The sequence below is a fragment of the Coccinella septempunctata genome, chromosome 2 (assembly GCF_907165205.1).
Source record: "Coccinella septempunctata chromosome 2, icCocSept1.1, whole genome shotgun sequence".
NCBI lineage: Eukaryota > Metazoa > Arthropoda > Insecta > Coleoptera > Coccinellidae > Coccinella > Coccinella septempunctata.
This window is the reverse complement of record NC_058190.1, coordinates 43,142,335-43,154,853: the sequence shown is the minus strand read 5'-3', so window position 1 is coordinate 43,154,853 and position 12,519 is coordinate 43,142,335. Positions and strand designations below refer to the sequence as shown.

General features: G+C 35.3%; 1 protein-coding gene across 5 annotated transcripts in view; it reads right to left on the bottom strand.

Annotated features, from left to right (window-relative positions):
* The window catches only part of LOC123307283 (NADPH oxidase 5), a 126,387-nt gene that overhangs the window by 5,646 nt on the left and 108,222 nt on the right, over positions 1-12,519 (bottom strand). For all 5 annotated transcript variants that reach the window (XM_044889528.1, XM_044889529.1, XM_044889524.1 and 2 more), the window contains 6 exons: positions 4,406-4,500; positions 4,237-4,348; positions 3,934-4,031; positions 3,093-3,213; positions 2,799-2,949; positions 1,230-1,440 (listed from right to left, as the gene is read on the bottom strand). In XM_044889528.1, the coding sequence (XP_044745463.1) occupies positions 1,230-1,440; positions 2,799-2,949; positions 3,093-3,213; positions 3,934-4,031; positions 4,237-4,348; positions 4,406-4,431 (719 nt within the window). In that variant the 5' untranslated portion in view covers positions 4,432-4,500. The remainder of the gene's footprint in view (positions 1-1,229; positions 1,441-2,798; positions 2,950-3,092; positions 3,214-3,933; positions 4,032-4,236; positions 4,349-4,405; positions 4,501-12,519) is intronic.

Below are 12,519 nucleotides of genomic sequence, written 5' to 3'. Positions count from 1 at the left end.
GGTGGGGGAAGCGTCTGTCTGCAGGTTCAAAGATGTGAAAAAATTGATATTGTATATGCCCTACGTGTTTCTGATAATAAATTCATGTTAATCTGACAGTTTACGTGGTGGGGATGGCTGTACGCTAGAGTTGAAAAAAATTTTTTTTCGAACGTGTCAGATTTTCAGAGGATATGTTAATTGGACCCAAAGGAAGATACTTCTCAAGAGACTAACAATTTGGACCTAAAGCAAGGTCACAGTGGCCCTTTGAAAATGCAAAAAAAATCGTTACTTGTACACACTCGAGCGTGTCAGATTTTCATACAGATGGTTAATCTCGGTTTTGCAGACGTGTTGGTCCATTAATCTGAAACTAGTCAAGGGGGCTTTTCATCATATGACATTTTTTTCAAATTTATTCCTTTCTGTACCTCTAATCGGTTTTGAATTCAACATGAGAGTTGTAGATAATAAAAATCTCTACAACTTTTTTCTGAAGCAATTTTACATATTCTTCATCTTTTTGGAAATACAGGGTGATGAGGGCGAGGGGCTTAGCCATACGTGCGAAAGGTCTAAGTCAATGCAGAATCCCAGTATTATGTATATTGATTTTCCTATTTATATCTCGAGAACCTTTGAACGTAAAAAAAATTGCTTCGGACGAAATTTGTAGAAAATTTTATGTTCTACAACTTTTATAATGAATGCGAGAACGATTTGAACCTCGGAAGAGGAGATAATTCAAAAAAACCCATTTTTGTGACATTTATAGCTAATTTTCAATGTTTCGGTCCGATGAAACTGTCAGATTATATTTTTTTCCATTATTCTTGAAACATAAGCTTCAAAATAAAAAAGCCATCGTTTTTTTTTGCAAATTTGGCGCCCTCCCACACATTTTCGTAACGCTTCAATTGTCAGATTAAGAGAATGTATACCTTTCAATGTAATTAATCACCTATATCTTAATCTGGCACGCTAAAGTATGTACAATGATTATTTTGTTACTATTCTGACAGAATTCCTAGATAATTCCCCCTATATACAGGTGTAATTTTTGGTAGAGATACTGATACTCTACAGGGTCCAAGGTATCTCCCCATATATCAATCTGATAAGCTCGAGTAAATCTTGAATATCTCTCTTGGGTTCTACAACTGATGAGAAAAATTTCGAAAAACTTCGAAAAAAGAAAAATTTTCATAAATGTTTTTCTGGTGAAAACTTTTCGAAGTTCATCGCACCTGATGGACAAATTCTCTAGGAGACCGCCATGCTTTTCCAGTTGGCTCTTCAGGGCTTCATATGTGATGGCACCCCTGTTATCCGTATCAGCATCTTCGAACATGGCATGTGTTAAGTCGTCTATTTGTTCCTCGCTGAAATGCATACCGTTTTCTTCCATACATGCCCGCATAACATGTTGAAGTTCCCTGTGCTGTATCAGACCATCGCCTGAAATACAACATTGCGTACATAATATAGTCCATTCATTTTAGCAGTTGAAAAACGTATCCGCCATAGAAATGCTAAGAAACTATAGTCTGAGTTGTCGGTCCTTGAAAATATGATATGATATTGGCAATTTAGGTTATTTCATCATTTCATTAACTCTTTTTAAAGATATGTTTATTGGTTTATCTTTGTGGAACTACATCTACAAGAAAAATAAAAGTTTGGATTGAAATCAATTAAGAAAGTTCTTGCTATGCTTTCTGGTTTCAAGACAAGTTACGAAGAAGGCAAAAATATCTTCAATTGGATTCTCTAATTCACGTTAGACTTCCTGAATAAGCAATGCAAATTCAGTATTTGTTTTGATCTTTTTTTGGTTCAATAAGAGTGTTTTTGTTTGTATTTATTTGATCTGTTATAATCTATTGGCACATTCATCCATAGATACGATCGTTTCATAAAATAATCATCTTCTTTATCAATTTTAAACCTTTCAAAAGAATAAGCCAATCTAAAGAGAAAGTTTCAGGGAAACTCTAGTTTTTTGCATAGTACCTATTTATGTGAATCCACAGACCTTATTTGTTGGAAATGATTAACCATAAAATGATATACCTATTATTTTATAAAGATGTCGAAACATCAGAGATGAGCTGTAAAAAGGCTCATACGTCACATCTCCAATATTGGACGTAAGTATTAAGACAATAACCAATAATATTCAGCATTCAGCTGGAGCTTGTTTTTACGATTTCATGGTGTACGAGCGTGGCAATTTCCAGGTGAAGAAACACACGTACATACAAATTTATGATACAAGTCAATTTCTAACCGCCTATGTAATTGTTTCTTCGACTAATTGAATCAGCTGGAGCTTCTTCGGTCTGCTTCGGGTTTTTATTCATCCTGAAGTAACGATCATAAAAATTCTGGCGTAAAATTTAATGTCCCATTTTTGCGCTTATAGTATCTTGTAAGCCGCTCAACGTCGATAGATGCGCTTGAAATATGGTGCATAAAATTTTATTACCTGGGTACTGAATGTTGTCCAACGTTTTGGAGTCTTAGGGGTACTTAGATAGTAATGTCAAGTGGTCAATTACAATGTTGTTATTTCATTCTGGCGAAAACGACATGAACAATTGATTTAGGTCATGTGACCCACAAAATTTTGATTTCCTTAAATTCAGGATTTTTTTTATTCAATATTTTTTGCGCAAGTTTTTGGAGAGCGAAGACGAAAAAAACAGAAGACGCCAATTCTATGGCTTCCTGACGACTCGGTTTTAGATAGACAAATTGCAAGAAATTATTTATATTTTCTTCATTTTCTCTAATTTATGTGTTGTTGAACTCACCATCTAAATCATATACTTTGAATAGAAAACGGATCTTAACTTCTGGACTTTGACCGGCAAACTGGTGCATCGCATCTAAAAATTCTTGCAAGGAAATCGATCCAGAATTGTCCTTATCGAAGATTTGAAAGACTCGTTCAATGAAGAAAGGCTGAAAATAATCTACTAATGAACAATATTAAAAATGTACTTCCTTGAAAGTTTTTTTTCAATTTCCCCACAGATGTAGGATTTTCCCCACGATTTATAGTTGATTTCACTCCAATTACTCCCTTTCTTCCAACAAATACTCACATTTTTCGAAATCACTATTTTCTTGAAGTCTTCAATTTTTATTTCCTTCTCGTTTCCAACTGTTTGCCTGAATAATTTTTCTAATCTTTCTAAGCTGCCTTGATCGAAACCACTCCTAGGCCTACAACATGACAATAATTAACTGGATTCTCGATCTTAAAAAAATTGATTTCGAAAGCTCCATTGCAAAAGTAGAGCTGAAAATTAAAAAAATGAGAGTTTTCAGCCAAAACCTCCAAGAATGATCCAAAATTATGGCAATAATCCAATGAATACTATAATGGTTATGAACATCCAGCCAATCCCACATTTTGCATGAAAACTCATTGTCTACTAGGCTAACAGTAGGTAAGTAATATTCTCTGATAGTGTAGAAGCTGTCTAGTTTCAATAAATAGTTTTTATGAAAAAAAAATTTTGAACTAGATATATACCTCCACTAAGCTAGGAATTATTCATGTTGTTCAAATATAATGGTTCAATAATAGGTTTTCGTCAATGTTTATTCTGTTTTGATACACCTATACACCTCATATTGTTGCAGCAATTCTAGTCAGAATTGAAATATCAATTGCAATGGAAACAAGGTCTTCAAGAACTAAAATTCCTTTCAACACATGTTTCGATTTGTGGCTATTCTCTGGAAGTCGTTAGATAAATTATTTGTTGACTTCTATTTCTATCGCGCCAATCTAAACATCTATAACATTCTGGAGAACGGTGTGGAATAGCCTACTCATAATATTTAGATACATGCAACAGCAGGTGGTATGTTATAGCCTATTTTCATTCATACGACCATTATCTCAACGAATCTGAATAAATTTCGCACAGTACTCACCTGTTGTTTGTTATTGTGGCTAGAAATTCCATGATGGTTTCTGCCGCTATGGATCCAGTGTTTTGATGGTCTATTACTCTGAATAATTTGTCGATTATCTGAAAAAACGAATTGAATTCACCTCCAAGAAAACTGAGGAAAAAAATTCCCTCTAATCTAAAACTTATACCCCATATAATCACACCATAGTAGTACATTTATCTCATATCTTCAACTACATTGAAAATTGATCTGTGATTTGAAAGGATCTTCATTGTTGAATATGTATTTTTTATCGTGCAGTCCATTAAAGAATCTACTCACCCCTCTCGTGTGGAATATTTGGTAAAATTGATTTAGGTTTATGGGACTTTCGCCACAAAGGCAATAAGCAACACTCTCCAATTGCTCTGCAAAATCAATTTGTTTTTCATCCCTTAAAGTTTAAGAACGATATACTCAATCTGTAAGACCTTTCTTAATCATGACTTACCTGAGTCGTTGCTTCAAAAATTCCATCCATTTTTCCTGTTCCAGACAGAGGTCACCTTCCCGGTCGAATAGATAGAAGATTTGTTCCAGTAGAGACTGAAAAGAGAGAAAGGATCGATTATTGCTGAAAATTATCCATTTTCACGTTATGAAATTCATTGAAGTATCTATTCTCAGAAGAAATTATTCAAAACAAGAAGCTGATGGATTCAGCTATGTGAACTATTGAGCGCTATGGAGAAAAGATCAGTTGTTGGAGTGCCCCAAGGCTCAGTTCTGTCACCCACCCTCTTTCTTCACATCTTCAGTTTGCCTGATGTCTCTTTTGACTCTTTTCACACATGACAGTGAAATGAGGTGGCCGATGCTTGATGAAAATCCTTAATCGAATTAAAAACTGATTTGCAGACCTGATTTTCACTAGAATAAATTAAATTTGACCACTACAAGTATTTGTAACGCTGTAACCATAGCATCTATATGTGGCTGAAGCTGAAGAAGTTGGTTGAATAATTCATTTAAGTCGAATTCGGGTAATTCAGTTCCAAATTTAATTATGACCACCTCAATTCAAAATTCATGAACCCTATTTCTTTGGGTCAATGACGTTGTAACTATTTTGCGTGTTATTTTCACAGGATGGCTTTAGGTGTTCTCGGTAATGCTCAGGGAAGGTGGATTGTTTATGCCGTTTATGCGGTAATACATAAGAAATAAACTGTTGGATTTAGCAATAAATTGGCCATTGCGAGAAAATGTTCACATCGACAGTTATTGTATATAACGTACAAGCCAAACAAGAATATACGCAATATCTCCTGTGTTTCTGAGATGCTAAATGTGCGTTTGGCATCGTAAATTCGATTCTCAGGTTTATTTTGTAGGTGGAATGTTTGGATTTGCCGTGAAGTTATTCGAACCTCCTATAATCCTGAAGCGATCAGAAATTAAGAAAACTTGCACAGCTGTGTACAGCAGGCGCAGGCCTGCCTTCAAAGGTTTCCGATCATTGTCATGCTCATGCACGACATCTCAGAGAAGAGAAATGTTCATTTTTAGATGTCGAGCAAGTACCATCGTAGAGTGAGGAAGTACTCTAAAATATTTACAGAGCAGCCTTGGTCTTTATACAATGGCTCTTCTATAACGTGTTTATGGATTATCCATTCATTCTGAGATGATGAGATGGTATGAAAGTTTCTTCTGTCACAGCTTGTTTCTTTTCAGGGTAATAATCAAATTAATTCAGATGCATAACATCCGCAGATAATGAAATCAACGAATGTTACGATCTAAATCGAACTAACAAACTACCATCGCTCGAAGTATTACCAGAAATTTCATTTCGTCGACAAAGAGTAGATGCTGACCATGGTTTCGGTCTTATTTGACCTCGTCAGAGCAACAAAACTCGATTCGTCAACGAAATGCTATGAATTGCCGGCTCCCTTTATTCCATATCAGTAGCGGGTATGGTGTATAAATACATCGTACCGAAATCTGACAGAGAAACGGGAACCAACCCAATTCAATTTCCTAACTCCCAGAGCGAAGATAGCAGTATGCATCCATATGCTTTATTCCCATATTGCAGATATCGTATATTACGATAATTAAGCAAGGGAAAAAGCGCGGAAAGGTTCGGATCATGGCAGTAACCGATCTGCCGCGGACATGGAAAAATAAGAAATGGATCACGCCTTCAACAGTAAGGCAGGTAAATAATAATCAAATTAATTCAGATGCATAACATCCGCAGATAATGAAATCAACGAATGTTACGATCTAAATCGAACTAACAAACTACCATCGCTCGAAGTATTACCAGAAATTTCATTTCGTCGACAAAGAGTAGATGCTGACCATGGTTTCGGTCTTATTTGACCTCGTCAGAGCAACAAAACTCGATTCGTCAACGAAATGCTATGAATTGCCGGCTCCCTTTATTCCATATCAGTAGCGGGTATGGTGTATAAAAGCCAAGATAACACAAATTTATTTCACCAATAGGTACATATTTTGTTATCAGTATAAAATGAAGTGTGAAGTACTAATTAACTTATATTATAGAATTGTTGTTTTCGATATAGAAACCATTAATATTACCAGCGAAATACCCCTCATAATTCACCTAATTCAATTAATATTTAATTCATGTTTTCTACTTACCGAAATACGAGAAGGATACGCATGTATGCTGAATTACCTGATAATAACCCCATTCCATCAGAAAAACAATTAAGGTCCGATTTTAGTCTGACAAGAGCTGAACCGAAAACCTGTATAAGAACACATATAAAGATGATTTATGATGGACATACCAATTCACCGCGAAATCGCAATTTGCCCATTATTGTCGATATTAATTATTTAATAATACCCACCGAAGCTCTCAAGTGTTATTATCATGACTATAATAATATTTATGAATTCCTTGATGTACAGAGCCGACTAGATTATCTGAAGCCCGAACAAGCCATTAAAATTGCATTACGAGCTCTGATGGCGATTTTGTATATAAATTGAAGAAGATATCGTTATTTTACATGCGATTCTCTTCACACTGACTTTATTACATATAGCGGTAATTTTTTTTGAAAAGAAGAAATCATCACTAACAAGAAAGATTTAATTAAATTTATATACAGGGTGAGTCTTTGAATCGTACAAAGATTTCAACAGGAGGTTCTCGAGGTCGAAAGAAACACTTTTTTCCTTTACCATTTTTTCCCACTCGGCTCGGTTTAATAGATACAGGCTGTTGAAAAACCATAAAAAATGTTATTTACAATTCTATCTCACAAAAGGTTTCATCGAATAAAATGACTTTCGGAATATAGTTTTTCATTTATTTGGTGAATCTTTTTCGAACATAAGATATCACCCATGTCTTCCAGTTTCCTCATTATGGCCATTACGTAGCATGAAAAAAAGAAACACTTTTTTCCTTTACCATTTTTCCATAAATGCTAGGTTCAAACTGTTATTTTTGGTTCAATCTGATAAACAAACGGCTTTATCGAATGAAATGAATTTCGGAATAAAGTTTTGCACTTATTTGATTAATCTTTTTCGAACACAAGATACCACCCACGTCCTCCAGTTTTCCCATTATGACCATTACACACCGTAAAAATACCAAAAATCGAAGAACTCAACTCTTCAAACTAAATTGGGCGCTATCTAATGAATATTTGAACGTTTTGTAAAATAAAAGTCTTCTTCATATTTTCTCGTATAATGCGCCATTTTCGAGTACTTTGATGTTCAAAAATTATCTGTGAAATTTGAAAAATTGGGTCCTTTGGCGGAATACAAGTCTGTTCATAAAAATCCACAGATGTATAGTGTATAATGTCACAGATTAAGCTAGTTATTCTGAAGGTAATTTTGTTTTTCCAGGGGTGGCACACCTAATTATAAAAACTTAAAATCTCTTCAACAAAAGGTGTTTCTTTGGACCTCAAGCACCTGCTGTTAAAATATTTGTACGAGTCAGAGACTCACCCTGTATAAAGTGGTCAATTTGAATGCTATGCTATATATGTTGGAATTTATCAGGAGATGAAATAACTCATTGAAAATACTTGTGTAATGGAGATTGAATGAATATGATTGAAATTCTCTTTTTTCAGAATGTTGAATTAGAATTTTTCTTCATAGGTGTGAATGTCACATTATTTTTTCCCAAAATATGAGCTTTATACTGAGTCTACTCTCAGACGAATTCACACTGAAGTCTTACAAATGAAAAGAAAATGATATTTACAATAAACTTCCATTTGAACGCCTTTCAATATTGAACTCTTTCTCTTCTTTAAAAAACGACCATTTAGAGTTTCAGTCAAGAATTTCATTCCTCTCGAATATTTCGGTTGCATGGATATATAGGTTTTTTGGACATGTCTAGGGTAGCTCTGTGAAAGAGCCTGTAGATCACAAAACGAAAAATGAGCAGTAAAAAAGCCTACACAAAACACAACTGGTTCTCTGAACTCGTACAAGCTCACACAGCTTCTGAGGGATACTTCGGTACCTAAGGAGGATCAGGATAAAATAATAAAAAATAATAATAACCTAGTAGTTGAGGGTTTATTTTACCTCAATATGTGAACGTTTTCTAAATTCTAGAAATTTTTTAAAAATCCCGCATATTAACTTTTCATCGTTGACACCCTGTATCTCGAAAACTAGTCATACGATTTTTTTTGCCCATAAAAACTATTTTCGGAGATGTCAAAATTATACCAATTTTTGAGGAAATTTCCATTCAAATGGTGCAGGGTCTTTTAACCCAAGGAAATTATCCATAAAGGATAGTATGAAGCGGAGTCCTTCATCAGTTCGTTTCGGCTTTTGCAATTCTTGAAAAATAAATATTTGATGGTGGGTGGGCCAATGTTGGGGTCGTTCATTTCAAGATTAACGTTATACGAACATCGAGAAAGTAATATGTACCGACTGATACTTCTTTATGCCCACGGGTGGACAGCAGCGTATGTGGTAAAAAAAAAAACGTTGCTCCGGATTACAGATTATCCAACCTCGAATTGAATCGCGTCGACTGTAAACGGTTCATAAAAGCCTCTTAATTGTCTCCTTTCAAACCTCGAGTTATTTATCAATTCCCACTCGATGTATCGGATTATTACATGCCCGGACTCAATGGGCAGAATTTCACTTTCACTGTTATTATTGGCTACCCTTCCAACTACCGACGTTCATGGTGGTCACGATGGTAATTGCGAGTTTTACCATAGGATCATACGATCCCCGGTCCGGACTCCGGCCAGAAGGACCAGTTGGTCGGATGTAGGTGAAGGAGGACGGTTGAACTCCGTAGTGAGCAGTGGAAGAACGAGAATGAAGACGTATTTTAACATTGAGATTTGATTTACGACGATTACGTTTTTATTTTGATACATTCGCTTCAGAAATGGGTCAATATGATAGCTGTAACTAGTGGGGCAACCATTGGGTTGAACTTTTTTAAGAGTTTTCATGCACGAACGAATTATATTTGTCGAGAGAACTATTCGAATCAAATTTTTTTATGCTAAGACGCCCCTCTGCGATGATATGTACCACCAAATGGTAATCCCATAATTCAGTTTTCTTGTGATAAATTCCAATAAGCTCAACCAATGCTGAACTTGAAACAGATGATTCAATTATGGGTTTTCATTAAGTATCGGTAACATTAATTCAACCAATTCTGTTTTTGATTTTGGATTTGAGTCAATGAATTATACTACTGGGAGTAGGTATGTCTTGGTGCTTGTGTTCAAAAGAAGTTTTTCTTTGAAAACCACAAAGCATTAGACTGCATCAGAAAATCAATGTGTTTCCCTACAATAACAACAAACGCGAATCAGCGTCTTCCACTGTCTTCTTGATTTGAATCCCCTTGGTCCTCAGCCTCCAGCATCGTTATCAAATTCATCTTAATTGTGTCGTTCGAGAGAATTTTTACCTACTGATAGTGTTGACTGGGGTTGTCCTGGAGAACACACACTTAGTAGAAGGGCTCAGCAAAAAACTCTGATAAAGTTTTACTTCCTTGATGCTTTTGTAGCATTTTGCACTACTTCCTTTTGATGTAGTCCACCTAGTTTTGGCCGACTATAAGATTGATTTTGGGTTTAGGAAAAGTATTGTAGTAAATTCAAAGCAGTACAACTTCGGAACTCCAAATTTCAAATGAATGTTGAATGAACATTCAATTCTGTTTGATTGATATTTTAATGCTCCTTGCATTGATGTTCATATAAACATCTATATTATAAGATAAAGTTGATTAACTGACTTCGTTGACTCCTCACAAGTCAGTTTTCGATTTTTTTTCAATGTACTTCCTCAATAAAACTAAAGAATCAACTCAGTGGCATCAGAAGTCCATTACATGTCTCCATATTTTCCCACATTTGGAAAAGATTCTGTGTGACTGGAGCCATAGCTGAACCAAGATACATTTGGATTCCAGCTTCCTAGCTGATTGTTTAGATGGAGAATTTCAATATTATGCTTTTATGTGGCAAATAATTTTGATATTTCCATCCATCAAAAGTGGTTTCAACTTCTCTTCCGACCCATCGAAAGAATTTGATTTATTGGTGGCTTTATTTTGGCTAATCATTCCTAATAGGTAACTGCTCCATTTTTGCCCAATGAACCTTCTAAGTCCTATATTACTTGAAACTCGTGTTGATATCTATCTTTTCGAATTGCCTGGCCAATTAATTCTTTACCTGAACGAGAATCGGATAATTTTTAAGAGCTTCATTGAGACAGCTTAGTAGGAGGATAATTTAACTGACCATGTCAGTTATTGGGTAGCAGATTACTTGAGAATGATGTAGCTCACAATCAGTCAAGTATTTTATGACTGTCACGTAGTAAACAACAAAACAACTAACAAAAAATTGGTTGCATTTTGTCTTTATGACCAGAATCAAGTACATTTTCCGAAAATCGTTACAAATACATCAGAAGGGCCAATAAGTTGAATAAATATCATCTGGTCTTGAAGGTTATTCACTGGCCAGTCCCAATGTAATTGAACAATTGTTCGAACTGAGACATTATAATAACTTACCATTTTTATGAAGCATCGTGAAGGAATGAAAAGCGTTGCATTACCTTATAAAGACACTATTTTATGTATTTATGATGGCTCTCAAGTCTTTATGCACGACCAGTCTACGACAAGGGGGGTATTAGCAAAATCGATCCAGAAGTTAACAACTCGGTAATTTACCCAAATTACCCCATTACTCGACAGGTTCTTCGGCGATCTGATTAGTAATCGCGTGAAATTTAAAAATGTTATTGAAGCTATCGCTTACTTATTTTATTGCCTGGAACAAGCTGTACTCCAGTCCCTATTTCTGGTAATGTCCAGGCGGTTGCTTTTCGATCAATGACGGTTCTCAGGCCCGGATCTAGGGGGGGGCAAGCGGGGCGCTTGCCCCGGGCGTCAGCTTAAGGGGGCGCCAAAATCAACCAGAGGTTAAAAAAAATTAATTTCCTAGTGCTAAAATCGAAACTGTAGAATGGAATCATGATAAACCATCATTATGCCAAAAAAATTCAAAATCAATGAGGGATCAAATAACTGTAAATGTAGTCATCTAGGAATGATCGCCACACTTGGGTGAAATAGGTTAAAAGATAGGATATGTCTGTCTACAATGTGTCGCAAGCATAGAGCCAGTAAGTTCCTTGCCTGGGGAATTACCGACTAATCCCCATTTCATCTGGAACTAAGGGTCAAAATTTCCGATTTTTTATATAACTTAAAAACTAATCCTTTCAGCAGAATTCTGTTAGCATATTCGTAATCTACGCCCTCGATTTAGTAAATACACCAATATTGATGGAAATCGCACAGATCGAAAATTTTTCAAATTTTCCATACTGTATGGATTTTTAAAAAAATATTTTTGGTCTCCGATCAAAACCAAATTCTTACTGTACACTAATACGAGGGCGTAGAACACGAATATGCAAACGGTAATTTTTAAAATTAAGTTAAGTTATGGTCGATTGAATATCGGAAATTTTGGACCTACGCGGAAAAAATTATAAAATCTGAACTGTTAGCGGTAGATTAATGAAGTGTGGTTTTTTCCATTTGCAGAGAACCAATCTATCACAAAAAATCAGCATATGACTAGTGCTTTTTTTCTGGCTGCTACACCTCCTCAAAATTCTTCGAAATTTTGCACTAAAAGTGATTTATTTCTCAAAATACTGATCCTACAAAAAATCAAATTGGAAAAAATTTTTGATTTTTTTCCTAAAATACTCATTATAGGAAAAATCTAATTACATATTCGTGATCAACGACCTCGAATTAGTGAAAAAAATAACTCGGGTTGAAATCGCGATGACGAATATGCAATTATATGTTTCCTAAGAACCTTAGAGGGGGGGGGCGCCATCATGAATTTTTGCCCCGGTCAGAAAAAATCGTAGATCCGGGCCTGACGGTTCTTTTCACTGAATTCTTATCTCAAACAGGGTGTCCCATTACAAAATTCAAACCGAAATATTTCGATTAAATTTAAGTTTTGAATAAATTCTGGAAACATGTCGTTCGTTGCTTTGAAGGGT